Source organism: Polypterus senegalus, chromosome 2 (assembly GCF_016835505.1).
Source record: "Polypterus senegalus isolate Bchr_013 chromosome 2, ASM1683550v1, whole genome shotgun sequence".
NCBI classification, from domain to species: domain Eukaryota; kingdom Metazoa; phylum Chordata; class Cladistia; order Polypteriformes; family Polypteridae; genus Polypterus; species Polypterus senegalus.
The window spans coordinates 311,727,293-311,746,106 of record NC_053155.1 but is presented as its reverse complement, the minus strand read 5'-3'; the positions used below and the strand labels follow the sequence as shown (position 1 = coordinate 311,746,106).

The 18,814-nt window shown below is 38.1% G+C and overlaps 1 protein-coding gene across 1 annotated transcript in view; it reads right to left on the bottom strand.

The window, feature by feature from the left end:
* Positions 1 to 18,814, bottom strand: part of col4a1 (collagen, type IV, alpha 1) — a 257,790-nt gene that overhangs the window by 148,171 nt on the left and 90,805 nt on the right. The window contains exon 2 of the mRNA XM_039745916.1: positions 1,873 to 1,923. Within this exon, the coding sequence (XP_039601850.1) occupies positions 1,873 to 1,923 (51 nt within the window). The remainder of the gene's footprint in view (positions 1 to 1,872; positions 1,924 to 18,814) is intronic.

Genomic DNA, 18,814 nt, shown 5'->3' with positions numbered 1-18,814 from the left:
TACCAGGCTGACAAATAGGGGTTTTTCAGCTATTATCCAACAAAACAGACTTTGCTATTTCACTGAGCTTGACTATTCTTTCAAATAAGTAATGGCTATTTTCTGTGTGGATCTCAAAGCAATTGGTTCTCTTTAATTAAACTGAAAAAGGACATACGTCACAGTGTTTAAAGACATCTTACAACCCAGAAATATACCTACTGCTTTGGTAGCGAGACAGGCATCATGTGAAAATGTTACATAATCGTAATGGGTATAATGAATTCTAAAGTTGTGTGACAGCTCTTAAAGCACCTTGCCATAACCAATACCACCGTCATGCCTTTACCACATTTTGCAGCAAGCTTTCTCTTTTATGTGCTTTTGGCAATTACTTGCCTTTAGTCTGCTGTGCTTAGAGTGTCTTAATGAGTTGAACTGCAGGTAAAATGAGTATGTTTAAGGTATAAAGAGAAGAGTTAAACTGTAGTTTTGTTGTAGTAATGAACTCTGTCTTCTTTGAATAAATGATGATATAGTAGTAAAAACAAAATAATTTATTCACTCAATAAAGACAGCCAGTTTCTGAAAACGAAAACAAAACAAAATCATGCAACATGCTCCTTTCTGGTGGTTTTATGCATACTCTTCTTGATCATCTGTCTCTTAAAGTGCTCAAAAGGTGCACCCTTCCTTCTCTAGGCGCCTTATTAGAGATGCTCCAATCAGGTGTTTTTAGGGCTGATACTGATCACTGATATCATGCTACTGGATTGGCTGATTCCTATTTTTTTTCTTTATCTCTTTAAAACATTTTACACTAAGTTCCTGCACAACCAGATGCAGTAAAAATGTATGTTCTATGTTAAAGTGTTAACTTTGGTATTTTTATAATTAAACTATAGACCAAAATTAAATTGTGCAGTGCTGATCAGTTATAGTGCCAATAGACAGACATGCTGGGTTTCCTGGGAGCCACCAGGGGGAGCTGTGGAGATGAGGTTTCCTATGTACAGAAGGTTCTGCCTGGAGTGTTTCCTGGCTTCCATAAGGTGGCACCTGAAGTACTCCCAGTGCTGGCATAAAAGAAGTTGCTCCTCCTCACCCAGGAGAGGAGAAAGACAACACTCACCAGGGAAGTGTGGAGTAAAATAAATGAAAGAAGAAAACTGTGTATAAGGTGCAAAAAATAAAAATACGTCTTTGGCACCCAGAACTGTTGTCTGTTAAGTTGTCTAGAGCTTGGGGCTCTTACAAAACCTCTAGAGGTGACAAACCACACCTATTCACTCAAGGATTTCAATGAAGAAGCATTTACAATGAAAAGGTACAGTTATTAAATACATTTAATAAACAGAGGTAGGCGTAATTTAGTGTTGGTCAATATAAAGATGACTCTTTAATGTCGACCAAAAGGAGACATTAGCTGTATTTTGGCTGCTCCAAGAGACCAAGGTGTCACAACAAGGAAACATTTGGAGAACAGTACTAGGCAATTTCCTACAAAATTTCTTTTTTATCTGCTATATCCATTGCCAAAATTATAACATCACACTGTTTCAGTTGCCTAATTTCAGCATTTATTTTTTGCTAATTTTGTAAATCAGCAGAGTTTTAGCTTTATACATATGACAGCAAATAATCTTTTAGAAGCTTATATAACATGGTACCAGAGATACTTAAGTGTTACACACCATCAACTTCATGCTGTCAGACAGTTGGAAAAAAGACCCCTGAATTCATAATGCTCAATGACATGTAATATCCCTAAAAATGGGATCATGAACTACTTTCTATTTTAGATTCAGTAAAAATAGTTGTCAGTTATTAATATGAGTTTTCATTCTGGAATCTTAGAAAGAATAATAAAAATTGAACTTTGCAGATTCTTACCTTGTCTCCTTTCACACCGCTACAGTCACAGTTTCCACAGCCAGCACATCCCTGGGAAAGAAAGCAGATATTTTAGAACAGTGCCTCCAGGGAAATCTAGGCTCATAGTTTGACCACTGACATTTTTCACTAGATTTTAACTGTGTGATGTGCACATCCTCTATGCATTCAGTACATACATACACTGGTAAACTGACCAACATCTTGAATGTCAATGTTTAATCAGGAAAGGACTTATAAAAGGGAGATACCAAAACACAGGTTTGCTCAAATGTCACTACATCCAGCTTCTTGCTTGTTGGAAAAAGTTGAAGAAAGAAGGTGAAATGGTCCATGCGACAAGAAAGATAAAGCCTTAGGATTTCAGAAGTAACCTGCTTTGAGAGATACCATTTAGCTGTTTTGAGACCTCTGAATAACAGTAATGTCTAAAGAAGAGGCTCCTGACGAGACAGCAAGACTCAACTGCTGGGGTTAGCTCATTTTCTCTTAGCTCTCTCTCTATTCACACCAACATAACTTTAGTAACTGGAAAGCTTTATAAGATTTCATAGACCAGACCTGTCTGCCATTATTTACACTGAATTTCCCATTAAAACAGAACCTAGTCTGTCTGATTGCAAAAAACGCAACAGGCCTCTGAAAGTTTTAAGTGTGCAACTTCTAATGCATAGTAACTGACAAGCTCTGCTCCTTGTGTTTTCATGACACTTGTATACTTATAGTCTTCTATGCAGGAACACTGGACAGTAAATGCCCAGTTTAAGTTTGCTACAACACACGGGAAATGGCCTTGTACAAAAACAGATTAACTTGTATTTTATAAACTGCTTTGCATACCAAGAACCAAAATAATGGAATCTACACAAGCTAGATTTGCAAGTAGTAGTAACATGGTGGCATAGCGGATAGTGCTGCTGCATCACAGACATAAGAATTCTAAATTTTCATCCTGAACATAGACATGTTGTCTATGTGGAGTTCTTTCCATATCTGTGCTGGCATTACTCTGTTTATTCTGATTTTCCTTCCATATACCCAAAGATGTGGCTCCTGGGTTCACTGGTGACTCTAAATTAGTCTTTGTGAGAATACAAGTGTGGGTATTTGCATTGATGGAAACTGTGAAGGACTGGTGTACTGATCAGTGTTGTTTCTTGCATTGCACCCAACTCTGCCAGGACAGGGCCTGTGCCCTGTATCCTTGAATTCAACTGTGCAAAAGCTATCTGTGACATACAATTATAAGAAATCATGAAAAAAGAGAAATCACTTAACCTGTCCTTATTTGCACTCTAACATATGCTGTATATAGTACATGTACTTACTGTAAATTACATAAATACTTTGAATGGTGTTCTACACAAAGGTTTTATGTAAAGTGCACATATGTTTATAATATTCAAGACACGAAACACAAACAGGTCAAGCAAATGGTAAGATTTGATCTTTTAGCTAAAATGGAAAAACTGAGGCTGACATCAGCCAGTGAGCAGATGGTTTCACTGGCAACAGCTGAATACCACTGACATCTCAATATACAGCTTCACTAGGACAGGACAGCTATCTTATAAAACTGACAGAAATATAAAATTGAAAATAAGTACAGTAATTACAATCACCAAAGAAAAATATCCAGTGATGATATTTACCATTAGGGGCATAATAAAGCTAAAATAACCTGAAGACTCAAATTCTGGTTAAGATCCTCACTAAAATCTCATGTAATATTTGACCCTACCTTCACGCTTGCCCCGTGTTACAGTGTGTGACAGGTTTACAGTCTTAAGGCAAAGAGAAGGAATCCAAGAAGCAATGAGGCCACATTCAGCATATGCTAAGTGCTAATTTTGTGATTGGGCATGTATACAGAGAAGTAAGCATGGAGTGTAAGAAGTTTTAGTGAACAGACAAAGGTTCATCTCCTGAGGGAAAATTACTAATCATAATAGGAATCATCCAGATAATATTTCCATTAAGGCATCCACGAGGAAAGCTGTAAGGTACATGGTCCCATATGGCACTTACTATATATATATATATATATATATATTGTCAGGGATGCCAGGGGCCATGACCCGGCCGGGATGACGGGAAGGACCGGATGGGGGTCTGCACCCACCCTGGATCACGTGGGGGTTGCCTTCCGGGTTGCTTTGGGGGCCACGGGTACAGGGCATTGAAGCCCTACCCTGTAGGGGCCCGTGGTCACCGCCAGGAGGCGCCCCAATGCCTTGGGGACCTGTTACCCCAGCACTTCCGCCACACCAGGAAGTGCTGGGGGGAAGATTTATGACGGCACCCGGAGAGCAGCCGGGAGGACAGCTGGCACTTCCGCCACGCTGGGGCGTGGCCAGAGGAGGAATGCCGGGAACACCTGGTGCTCATCCGGGAACCATATAAAAGGGGCCGTCTCCATTCATTCAGGGCTAGAGTCGGGTGGAAGAAGGACGAGGCAGAAGAGAGTGGAGGCGGCCCGTAGAAAGGCATTTGTGGCCAGGACTGGAGTGTTTTGGGGTAATTGTGCACGTGACTGAGGTCTGAGTGACCATTGGCTGGGGTCTTAGTGACCAGTCTTTGTAAATAAGATATTGTAAATAAACGTGTGGTGTTTTAAACAACATGTTCGCCTGTCTGTGTCTGGGTCAACTTCCACAATATATATATATATACACACTTATACGTCCACTTTCTCAAATATACTAATAGACAGCTCATCCAGCCAGCCAATTTTATACCTACAACTGAATATGCAAAACATACAGTCACAGACAAAAGGTTTGGTTGTTGTTTGCTTAAACATCTGAATGGACAAAATACACCATCTGAGAGACTCTGACTGTGGTACGACTGCTGATACACAAAAGGTAAGAACAGTACATCAAACACAGTACTATATATACTGCACATACACTTTGTGGCTTTGGCTTCTACACATGTTCCAGGGGAGCAATCATGGACTGCTCAATACCTCCCCGGGACGCTTGGTGGTAGCCTTCCTGGCTGAGGATGGTGCAGGGCTCCATGGGAGATGGAGTTCTCCTCAGCCCTGTTGGAATCTGGAGTGGCTGCCAGGGGGTGCTGCATGGGTCCCTGAGTCGGCCTGGACAACTCTACAGCCCCATCCGGAAGTGCAATCAGAAGCAGGTGAACAAGCACCTGGAGCACTTCCAGGTGGGCCATAAAAAGGGCCGGCAACCACCACTCGGGGCCAGAATCGGGAGGAAGAGGACGAGGTTACCAAGGAGGAGTGGTGGTGCTAAACGGGAGTGTAGTTGTGTTTTGGATTTGTGCTTACTGGTACTGTGTTGTGGCTGGGGGGTTCACGGGGAAGACGTGCCCTCCAGCTGAAGCAAATAAAGTCTTTGTTTGGATTTTACACGTGCCTCTGTGTCAGTCTGGGTTGGGCACTATATAGCGCTATTTTCACAACTTATACACAGATTCTTAGGCAGCTAAGTCAGCTGAGCCATGTTCAGGGACAAAGAGCTATCCGTATGTTCAAACTAAGAACCAAATGAAAGTTTAAGTAAATCTTTAACTTTATACAATCAGAGAAAAACAGAACAAGGAAATGTGGGGGAGTGAACAGGGCTGATAAAATATACAGAGGAAGAAGAAGCAGCGATACCAGAGATTAATTTTACACAAGAAGTGCCTGAAAAAATATGGGTTCAGAAATAACAAAAACAAAAGCAATCTGAAAACTAAACAAACAAAGCACAAGATGGTTGAGTGTGTATGTTTAAAAGATGGGCAGCTAAATCCCAAGATGTCCTTGGCAAAACTGTTCTGTAGATGAACTAAGCGGCATTTTGTGCTTGGGCAATGAAGAGTTGTGTAGAAAAGTGTAGAAAAAATGGAGATCAATGTTTGAAAGAAATGAAAAGATATAAAATGAGAGATAAAGTGTACATGGAAAATGAACACATGATTATTGATACTTCAAAAAACTAATCAGGTGGGCAAAGAAAACGTTATTATTAAAGAAAGCTGTCCATTCATCTGAATAAAGAAACCACTTAAACAATAATTAATCAATTGACTCCATAACAGTACACTGTCATTATAGGTGTAATTGAAAGGCAGCTCTCAGAAGAAGAAATGGTTTGTGGACTTCTTTGTAAGAACTGCCATGACCCACTGAGGCAGTGAAGACTAAAACTGGTAAGATGAGCCGAAAAAACTAAAACTGGAGTTTGTAAGCATGAGGTGGAGAGTATTGATGAGATATAAGCATGCCCAACAATAGGCTGAACAATGTACCAGGCCAAGTGGGAATGAAGGTAAACCAATTTAAAAGAAAGAGGAAGGATAGAATTTAGATATGAAAAAAAAAAAAACAGTAAGAACCAAAGGACAGAGGAAGGTATTCAACAGGACCTGTAAAAGGAACTGCAAAAATAGTTATATCTATTGAGTTACATATTCCAGAAAATTCCAAACATATTTGTACATGCTTTAAGATATACAACCCGGAAAGGAAATAATTAAAGAGGAAAGGCAAAGTGAAATTACATGAGGTAGTTATATAGATGAAGCATAAGAAAATATGGCAGTAGATAACAAAGAAAGAAAAGGACTTTACTGAGCATGTATGAGGCACTTCCAACTCTCCACATCGTTTTTACGATATGACAAGTCAGATGTGTCTGGCAAGGTTGGACGCGCAGGAAAAATTAATGAGAGTGTAATATAAGTGGAGTGCTTCAGAGACGATAACCATAAAAAGAAATGAAGTTGCACATTGAGAAAAAGAGAGTAAAACTGAAATAAAGAAAAAATGAAAAATCAGAAGGGGCTTTGTGGGTGGCTTGAATTAAACCTCAAACTTGTGTCTGTTATGAAAAAAGTGAAAAACAATTAATCATACTCTAAATTCAAGATTATGCAGAGAAGGACAAGGGAAATTTATTGGAGAACCACAATAAGAAAATAACATAAAATAGAGACTGATGGTTTAGGAACTATGTAATAATAGTGTGATTGAATTAACTTGAACAACAAAGACAATAAGGGCACATGACTTAGGCAAAAAAAAAAAAAAACTAGAATTAGGAACTAGAAAACACAGTTTGGTGATGGGAAATCAGTTGATCCTATTTCAGACAGTCTACATGGAGTAGACAATAAGACAAAGTTTCATACACAACAGTTAAAGCGCTGGCCATAATTAACAGTGTAGTTAAGTAAATATAAGAATTAAAAATGTCTCCTGAGAGACAATAGGAAAAATCTGGATACAGGCAGCAGTACATGGATAACCTACACCCTAAGCTTGGATAAGCATTAGTCTAATTTGGCAAATGCCTGAATGTTTTTGCTAAACTATTTGTTTGTGGGCTGATGGGTATAGATTATCAAGTTAAGTTGTATGGTTTATTTTTAAGAACATCACCTGAGCAATTTCCATTCAAGTGGAATTTTTAACGATAAAAAAAAAATTAAAAGAATGAAAAGTACACTAAGACAGACTTCATATGGTAATTGTCTATCATTGAATTCATGTCATTGACATTAGAGAACTATACTGCAAAAATTATTACCTGTTCTAACTCCCACCCCTCGAAGCAAGGCATACAATAATATTCTCAAATCGGCTAAATCCAATTCAAGGTTGCAGGGGCTGAAGAGCCTATCCCAGAAATAAAAAGACTCAGTCGTATTAGGTGAGGAGAAAACTTGTTACAAATTAAGAAATAAGAATAAGGGAACTGGAAAGCATTTTAATTAAAAATGGAACAAGAAAACCCTTGTCTGTTCTAAGAATACTGCGTTATTAAAAGAAATTATAACGACTTAGAAAAAGGATGAACAGACAAAACTGAAAAAGAAGTGGATGTCAGTATAGGAATAAAAATTGTTGGTAACTTTATTTAAAATAAAGACTGTCAAAGGAAACTGAAGAATACTACACGAAAAAATGTTATTTTGCTGAATGAAATACACAAAAGTCTACATAGTTTACAGTGTTTTGTGGTCATATTTTAATCTGAAGCACAGAGTGAGTTATGGATCTTGTATTAAAACATTTCTGCAAAACAAAAGGAAACTTTAAAAAGGAGACACTAGGGGGCAGTGTGTATCCAGTCATAGCTTCATGAAAATCTGCATGTGGATGCGGCTGGAACTAATGTGAAGTCCAGGGCCTCCAGGGGGGCAGCACTATGTATCCAATGGAGCCAAACCAAGAGATTCTCAGGAGCAGACAGTAGAAAGCAGGACCACCTGGGTATACCTCCTTCTTACTGGTGTGACACAAAATAGATGGTCCGGTATGAACCTGCACAGCGAAATGCTGAAAACTGTGGTCATGTTAAGTGTCAGCAGGTGACGCTCCAAAGCTCTTAAATCTTTCACAGGGTAATACTTGGAGGCCTCCTGGTACTTCAAGGCCACCTGATGCAATACTATATGACAGTTCAATCCCAAGGCAGCAGTGGTGGCGATGAGTAAACCTGAAAGGCATGTGCAGTACTCAGCCTGGGAAACACAAAGTAGGCGAAGCAGCCAGCTGTTTTCTTCACGTGTTGGGACTCTTGCCAATTTTTGCTATTATTCTTGCTATTATTGCACTGCTGTGCTAATTGGAACATTCTGCTTCTTTCTCTTTCTCACAGAGTCCAATCCAGCTGCCTTACATTTTTTGCTTTTTTGTTTGAAATGCTTGCCACAATTCATTTTTCATGGTGTACATAAAACACACTGCAATATCCTAAGCCACTAGATGTTTTTTCACATCCAATTGGATGGAGGGGGCATTGATGACACTTTTCAAATGTTAAATGTATGAAATTATCTCTCTAAAAAAATACACTTCCATACTTGTTATCAGGTATCAGCCTCAAAATGTGCCTGCTAAAAATAGTTAGGAGTAGGCGCTTTTTGCCACTGTCAAAAAGCCTAGAAATCACAGAAAAAACTATGCCCACTTTCTGCTGATGTAACTTTAAAGGATTTTATTTTGTATCTGAAACTGACCCTTTAGTGTCCTGGCAAAAAACACAGACAAATGCAACAGCCTCAGCAGGATTGGGAGCTAGCACGTTACAAGGTGTTGCCCACACACACCACACATTTGGCCAATATACACAGGATTACAGCAGGTTTAAGGTCTATCCTGCAGGTAAAAGCTACAAGGCAATACCTTCAACAGCAGAGGCTGCCAGTGCGTTAGAGGAAGCACACTAGACACACACATGCTTAACTAGGGCCAGTTTAGGCTATTTTAATTAAATGCTGCATAGCAATTAAGTGTCCAAATAAGAAAGGATGTTTGTAAATATGGCTACATACAGTATGTATGATAAATGAACATATATGTGGTAATGATGATTGCTGTAGTCTTGTCCTCTATGGTTATAGAGATATTTTATTGTCATAGTGTTTGCAAAATCAAATTCTATGCAACTGATATGGTTATGGCAATATAGTATTTACTTACTTACTTAAAATAAGTCACATGCCTCATCTCATGCCTGATGCTATGTATACACTCAGCAGCTTCTTGCAGAGTGAAATGAGTATTATGGTGCTTTATATAATCATAAAAGCAATAGTCTGTGTGCATAGCATGGGCCAGAAGCCTACCCTAGTGAGGTAGCAATTTATAGGTTCAAACCATTCCCGAAATGATTTTTGCAAATACGATCAGGAATGGAAGATACAACCACAAACCACTGATAGTCAAACTCTGATTCTTAACCCTCATACATTTTTCACAAATATTCAAAGAGCAACCATAATTTAAACTTTGAACTCAAGGTAAAATAAGAGAAAACTCACAATCCCTTAATTGAAGAAGGGGTTGCACATTGAACTTCATGATACACCCCTGACCCTGAAATCACACTCTTGCTATGTCAGAGCTTTGGAGAGAATTGAATGGATGTAAGCATCAAGGCTACTGAAGATGTATTGCACATGCTCAGGCAAATATCAATTAAAATGGCAGAATCTTTACCTAACTTGTGGTACGGACTGTCTGTGGTTCATCTAAGTTACTTATGCAAAAACCATCACAAGTGTTCCCCAAAAATATTGTAGCTCTTTCTATACATCAGTCAATTTAAAAAGTTCTGTTTATAAGTTCAGTGTGTGCAAGCTGGGTTCCACAAAACCCAATAATCAATCTCAAATAAGTATAGTAGGAAGTGAGTTCATATTTTCTTGACTTGGCCAAAGAGGAAAACATCTAGTCACATATTGTCATTGGGGATGAAACACGGATTTATCATTTTGAACTTCAGTCCAAAAGACAGTCAATGGAACAGCATCATTCAGTTTCCCCTCGAAAAACCACTACAAGTTCAGGAATCAGACTGGTACAAGAAAGGGTTAAATATTATTTTTTCCCACTGGCACAAGGCTGTTCAGGTTGTTAGAGAAAAATTAGGGGTGTAAACATATCTATCTGACTGTGTTAAAACAATTACATATTAAATAACTAGGAAATAAAGTGTCGCTGATGCTGAAAATTGATAAAACACTCAGCTAACTCCACCACCAATGTAATGGGGTTTAAAGCAATAAAAGCCACAACCCACCCATCATATGGCAACAAAATTACACTACAAAAGCAAGTGAAGTACAAATGTACAGCATCAGCAATTAAAAAAAAAAATAAGACAAACATGGAACCAAATTTTCAAGAATGCAAAGAATGGACCCATTGGCTTCCATAGGCAATTCTAGCATGTATATGAAATTGGGTTCAAACTTACCAATTAAATGCCACTACACTAAAGATTCACTTGAGGATGGACAGGAACTGCCATAACTCAACAAATGATACAATATAATTCCATTTACAAATAAACAGATTAAATATAGCTCTGAGATTTTGAATATTTCCAAAAAACAGCTCTTGTTATACAGTTACTGAAATGAGACAAATCACTGACCAAGAGTAGTTACTGCTGCTGGATTACACAGAAAATAATTCCAAAATGCTGGACTTCACAATGGGATAAGCCTTACATTTCAATTAGCAGGATAGCACGGAGTCCCATTACTAGATGAAGGGATTAAAAAAATCCCTACGGTCGTTAGCACTGCCACTTCACGGATCTAGAATACTAGGTCCAACTGTTCTCCCTGTATGTGATTTTATCTGTTTTTCTACCATATCACAAAAGATATACATAGTTTAAGTTGACTGAAGATTATTAACTGACCCCTGTAGGAGTTCCAGTGTGTATAAATGAGTCCTGCAATAGACTGGAACCCAGGAATGGCTGTTTTCTGTCTTGTGAGTAGTGCTGCCACAATAGGCACCAACCCCATGACCCTGCCTTGGACTAAGACGTTCTGAGAATGAATGACTGACTGACTTAACAGAAATGAAAATTCTGAACCAAAGATTGTACACAGATACTGTATCTGGGAAAGCATATTCATATTACCATACTCCTTTATACCAGCATGATTTAGAGCAAGGCTGGGTTGGGTACCCTCATACACACACACTCACATACCCATACACAAAAAGCGAAAATTTAGAGTCCACAACTTATGTAACCCACATTTCCCTGGCATGTGAGTGGAATACTGGGGTACTTGGAGAAAAACTCAGAGGGGAAAACAGGCATAATCCACACAGACAGCATCTGAGTTCAGGGATTCCAACCCATATCCTTTTTATCTCTCCTCAACAATCCATTTCTGTCCTTCCTTAAGTCCACTACTCGGTTAATAATGCTACATTTTTTTCAAGGGTTTTATAATTAGATATAACTCTTTTCTAGGCAAATCAGTTAATCAATATTTTTATATTTTATGGCATCTTGAAGACCATACAGTATAACAAGACTCTTAACTGAACAGTTCACTTCTCTTAGCCTATCACAGCAGGTGATAACTTATACAACTTATAGTGCTGTTATGCCATTTTTGTTATGTGGTGACCAAAAATCCACCTTCATCATCATTGCATTACTGTAAGACTAATGGTTCAGTCCCCATCATTTGCGCACTGGGTTATCTAGGAGTGCCCCGCCCTTCGATGAGTCGCTCTCGGATTCGCACTAATAAATCGATACCGCAAGCGAACTAAGATACTTGGCGAGAGGAGAAAGTCAAAAAATCAATGGAATGTTCAAGCAAATTATAGAATTAAACCCGATCTAAATCAGTTAAGTAGTTCTCTTGTCAAAAGCGAACAGACATAGAAACAGGTCTAAAAAACTACTCAAAATATTGCGCTTGGACCACAAACCTTTTAAAACCGTTTCTCAGCGAGCACCGATGGGCCAAGGGTAGCCTACATTCCAAATTGCAAGTCCCAAGTCCTCATGGTTGTTGAGATTTCATGATGAGTGAATCAGTGGTATTTGACTTTTAAATATATAGATAATATAAAATATGATAGAAAAGTGCTTTCCAAGAAAATGAAATGCCAAGCAGTCTAGTCTTATAGGATAGAACAAATTATTCAAGCTTCTACAATGGCAGCAGAGCTGACCCAAAAAACAACCAGAGCAACCCTTCAAAGTCCTGTGACTTTACCTTCAGACAGTTTCACCCACTGCCTTTCAGTCACATATTATCAATTTGTTGCTCTGACTTAAGGATACAGTGAAAAAAATTGACAAGCCTAAATACTCATTTTAGGCACTCGAGCAGCTGCAAAATATTTTACAGAATCAAGTAATATCATCAGTCAGAGTTTCTTAATTTTCATGTCATTTTATTTCACAAAGGAATGCTGGCACAGTGTGATTACAAGTACAATTTTCAAAAGGACAAGATTTAGTGGAAATTACAAAAAACATAAATTACATACACTGCAAACCATCAACCTCCTGTTTTAAATTGGGTTACTATTAAACAAAACCAGATGCTTTTACAAGTCCCAGCACAATCAGTGAGACTATTCTTTAAGGCCACATTCCGGATCCTGCTGATTTAAGAGAACAGATATCCTATAACAATTTCCTGCTTTTTTATAAAACACAACATATTTGATTTTTCCATCTCTTTAGTATGTTAGGTAGATTTATTTTTTTAAAGTATCCCCTCGACATATAAAAAATTGGAGAGTTCTCCCATAAAACATCTGCAGTGCAGTGAGGGCCCTAGAATTCCCACCTCTGAGGATCTCTTTTGCTGAATGGTCCCAGCACACTAGTCATCCCAAACCACAAACATCACATTATACAACACCCATCTACTGATTCCCATGGGGCATTGCCCACGCCTATAGAAAATGACTGCCAAACCATAGATAAGTACTTAATCAGGATGAGGAAAGCCATATAACAGAAAATGAAGAAAACTTCAGTAAATCTGTAGAACCAATTTCTTGTAGTGAAACGCAGGGTGGTACCTTGGTGATCGTTATTTCTAGTTGACACTCAAGAAAGAAAAATAAACACAAATAAATACACAAGTAAGTCAAAGAGAGAGGTATGAGGATGTTGTTCTCCCACTCAAGTGCCTTTACTCAGAAGGTTGCAGGGTCACAGAATGCTGGTGGAGGAAGGGACAACTCCCAGATGTTTCTCTCACACACATCAGCCTATGCATTCTTTCACCTGTAGTCTATGAACCAACACCAGTCAATCTGACACTGTTCATTAATTATGTCTTATGGTTTCTTTTCTCAATATAGTTGAAATGCATTTATTGAAAGCAGATGCAGAGTTTTATTTTTTGAGGTATGGAGAGTTAGGAGGATAAAAAGAAGACAGGCTGCTTTTTCTATTCATTTGTGTGATGTAGCTGTTTTCGAAAGGTAATGCCTATAAAGTATTCTCATTTAGAGTGTGCTCTAAACAATGTATTCATTTGCACAGTTCTCTGGCATTCAGTTATTCTGTTTGGTTATGCAATAAACAGAAGTATTCAATGGAGAGTCATTACGGCTTAAGTCACTCTCTGTAATAATTCCATCATTTCTTCATCATGTTATGTTACCAGTCATAAACTGTGTACATCATGTGTACATAAACCAAATGAAGCGTAACTCTGCTAAGTACTATTGGGTAATTACAAAAATGACTATTTAGAAAAGTAGAAAGTACTAGATATAGGCAAAAGTAACAATAATGGTTTACAATGACATAATCCAGGCCAGGGGTTCCAAACCTGGGATGCGGGATGGCATTTCAGGGGGTGCGACAAAAAAGAAGGCTGTGTCGAGATTCGCCAAAATTTAATGAGGTGCGTTGTCTGACTTTATCATGGTGCATTCGGTGTCTTGCAGTGTGCAGTCATCTGTATGTCATTTATTAGTTAGTGCTCCTTTTTAATGATAAGAAAAGAATGAAGCATTGCACACAAAATTGTTACCTGTGAATGTGCTACAGAAATGTGTGTTCTTGCGGGCCCTTGCTTAAGAGAATGGAATTTGGACCTTTCAATGATCCATAGAGAACAGCAAAGTATAGTATTGATTTCTATGCAAGCCCCGATTGTGAAACAGGTTTGATCGACATTTTTTATCATTGGGACAATGGGGTCTGAGCTGGATGCAAATCTGCTGCTTACACTCAGCCCATATCTCCTGCAGATGGGTCTGGCAGTACAGTAGCAATTTCACTTGTGTGGTGAATCTGTTTGTGAAATCCAGTGCAGGTGTTGTCGGGGGACAAAGCTCATCCACCATGTTTCATTGCTTCACCGGGGGTCTCCAATTCCCCAAATCCCTTTGATCATTGTCATTTCTTCATGGTGCTTGATGCTTCGTGAGATACTGCAACCCCAGTTCATTAATCAAGTATCTAAGCTTCACGGGGGACACATTTACAAGATTATTGAGGTTTATAAAGGTAAATTGTTCAATTTATGTTTATATTTTATACACTGAGTTAAAAGCTAATTTTTGAGTTTAATTTATTCACCTGCAGGACTGTGAAAAAAATTAGAAATTTGACTTCTTCATCTTCAAATGTGGTATTAATTTTGTAGTGGGTGTAAACATAAATCAAACATTTTCTAGGGTATAGAAATTGTTGGGAGCCACTGAACTAGGCAATGTGCAGAAGCAAATAAAAATGGCAATAAATCCTTAGGCTATATTGTAAAATCTACCGAGTATACTGTAATATAAAAAATACTATGTTCAGACTATGCTGTATTATGTTCTAGTAAGACTATATCTGGGGCATTTTGTATGATCATTTTCACTATGTTACAAAAAAGATACAAAGCACTAGAAGCTGTGTAGAGGACAGCAACCAAATGTATCCCAGTGCTAAAGGGGATGTCCTATTCTGAGAGGCTCTGGGATTGCAATCTAACAGTCTCGAGCACGAGAAGGCTGCATGGGATACTAATACAGGTCTACAAAATTGAAAAAAGTATTGATAAGGTTAATCCAGCCAAATTCCTTTGATTAAATAGTGAATCACAAACTCATGGACACTAGTATAAATTAAAGAAAGGTATATTTAAGACAAAATCTTGGAAACACTACTTCACACAAACAGCAATGTTTCCTCCAGGTGGAAAAGTTAGTGGTGGACTATTGCAGAAACATTTTCTGCCACCAATGCTACAACAAATTTATAGTATGAAAATCCGTAACCATTTCCCCATACTGGGCTTAACACTTTGCAGAATTAATGTTGTGAAATATGGGCAAGGAGAAGGCGACTTTTTATTTATTTAACTTGTTACAGCATTTGTATTAAGGATAACGCTCACTGCCCACTTTGGGTGTTTCAGCAGTACACATAAAATCATTTTAATATCCATATATTTAAATACAATATATCTATTATCTCTATATTGTCTTGTGCACCATATTACATAACCGCCAAGTTGAAAGCAGATTTAACCTGCACTGATAAACTGGTCAGGCTATTTATTCATTATTGTACACCCTGAAACCAAGTGATTTGTTCAGATAAATACTACAAATCTCTTTTGAGTAACAAGAGAATACTAGAGACTCTTGTTATATGAAGTTTCATGCAGGTTGCTCAGAAACTGCAACTGTACAACATGTGACTTCAGATTTACAGTGTACTGCATGCTTTTATCACAAAATCCCTCTGCGTCTTTACCTTATTGTTTCACCTTAACATTGCTTTTGCGACACCCATTGAAACTTCACGGATGTACTTCTGTACATGACATATGTCTGTAACAATAAAGAAGAAAACACGCTGTTCGTCTGCTATGAATAAAACGTCATTTGAATATGTAGTTGCATTCAATTTTAATACAATTTTAATATTTACTTATTCTGATAAGCTGTTCTTCAAATTGAAAATTGCTTTTTGTGTTTATTTATTGCTATTTTGTTTATTTATTTATTTAATTTCATTGTTGTTTATTATTAATGTTATTAAAAATAATTGGTAAAGTTCCATTTTTAATTATCTAGATTAGCACTTTGTAAAAAAAGCAATAATCATCTTAACTATTAAGAAATTGATTTAAAAATATGTTGGAATTAACAGCAAAAAATTGCATTTGCAAACATCCATTATCCAACCCGCTATATACTAACTACAGGGTCACGGGGGTCTGCTGGAGCCAATCACAGCCAACACAGGGTGCACACACATACCCACACACCAAGCACACACTTGAGACAATTCAGAATCACCAAAGCACCTAACCTGCATGTTTCTGGACTGTGGCAGGAAACCAGAGTACCCGGAGGAAACCCACACAGACTCGGGGAGAACATGCAAACTCCACGCAGGGAGGGCCTGGGAAGTGATTATAATGGAAAGGGTCATGTGACCTATTCAGTACCCTTTTCCAAAACAAGACGCCCCCACTACTATATCTTCTAAAAGAACCATGTCAACCTTTAAAATACACCCAAATGGAATATTTGGACTTAGCTGTTAGCTAACCAAACAAGCTTGATGGAATGAATGGTCTACACTAATTTGTTTGTGTTCATACTCCCCTGAAAGAAAATGGATCATAAAGGCAATGATTTAATATGTGCTATAACATCTTGTTCTTTTTTTCACTATTGCGTTAAAATGATATTTTATTGCATCTAGACTTCCTATTCAGAAGTATTTCTTTAGCTGTTACCAATAAAATCAGATCTAAATCAGGATTTAAACATAGCAACAGATTACGTAACAGACGCACTTTCAAAACATGGCTATTCTTGACTTCAACTGACAGTCTAAATAAAGTTCCAATTCCTGGCTACAGCCAATATAAACAGCAGATACGATACTGAGACCTCAAAATAAATTCATATATTCCTATACCAGTAATGATGTTTTTCTTACCACAACGTTAGAAATATGTTGAACTATTTCATAAGAGGAATCCTTAAAAGTACTTTTAGCTAACTATCTATTTGGTTGTAGGTAAGGTAGTTCTTAGTAATGACATTATATTAAACACAAGTTGAAATCTGCTTGCTTACTAAGATATTGATGTAAAGATGTCTTCACTTTAGCTGAGGACTTCCCTAAAGATGAGAGCCTAACATGAAAACCAGAAACACAAAATGGTGGCACTCATGCAAGCAAACAAACAAGATGTTGGTCCTCAATAAAATAAATACACAAAATGAAAACAATGTCAGGTGGCACAGTTACACAGTGATAGCACTGCTGACTCGCAGTAAGGAGACCAAGGGTCGCATCCCGTGTCTTCCCAGCATAGAGTTTGTAAGTTCTCTCTGTCTGCACAGGTTTATTCCAGGTGCTCCAGTTTCCTCTCACAGTCCAAAGATGTGCAGGTTAGGAGAACTAGCGATCCTAAATTGCCCCTAGTGTGTGGTTGGGGTTGGTGGGCGTGTGTGTTCTCCCTGGGATGGACAGTGCCATGTCCAAGGTTTGTTCCTAGCTTGTGCCCTATGCTAACTGGGATAGTCTCCAGCAGTCTCCGTGACCCTGTTCAGGACTAAGTGGGTGAGAAAATGACTAACAAAATGGTAACAATGTGATGCCATTAAAATAAAGGTAAAAATAACAAACACATTATAAAATAAAAGCAGAACATTTCCATAATCCTGGTGTATGGTTGATGATTTGCTGTTACTTTTAATAATGTTCTACAGTAGAAGAGGGGAAGAATGGTTAGCACTGCTTTTTAACAGATCAAGCATCCTGGGGTTGAATTCCACAGCCGGTTGCTGTCTTTGTTGAGTGTGAACAATTCAAAACCAGTCTTCCCATGTCTGTGTAGGTACTCTAATTTCCTTCCAACGTTCTAAAGATGTTAATTGATAACACTAATTTGGAAGTGTGTGTGAGTCCTGTGAAGGACTGGCTTTACTGCAGTGGTGTGTTCTTTATTTCTTGTGCCTTATGCTGCCAGGACAGAATATAACCACACTGTGACCCTGAATTAAATTATGCGGGGTTGAGAATGTTATCCTCTTATTATCATAGAAGAAATGGAAATTCATCAACATGTCATTGTTTATCTGACGTGTTGAAAATGTATCGTTTTTATAGCTGACAATTTTATTCAAAGTCACTTACAAATGATAGGCATAGTACAATGGTTCACTAATTTCTACAGAAGTGCTCTGGTACATAAAATCGTTCATTCAAAGCAGGGTGTTAGTGATTAATATGGAATCAGCAACTTTGCAGAGAAGTCTACAGCCATATGCTTTTAAGAACACCCTCTAACCTAAAATAAGTCAAGATCTATTGGCTTCAAAACATGAAATTTTAGCCCACATTACTGAGTAATTTATTCTATGCACAGTTCTCTATGCAAAGACTTGCTATAAGCAGTTCCCAGTTGTGATCTTGTGCCCTCACTGGAGAACTAAATGTCTGTTTGCATTTGTATTCCCAGAGATGTGCCATGTGCCTAGTTCTCCATGGAATACAGTAGGCTCCTGCTCCCAGTGACCCTGAACCGGATTACAGGTTCAAAATGGATTGATGCAAGTGAGGACCCTCTTTATGTTTTTTTTTCCAGGTATTATATTATTAGGGGTTCGGGAGCAATAAGTAAAAATGAAACTGGGTATTATTAGTGAACACGTTCAAGGAGC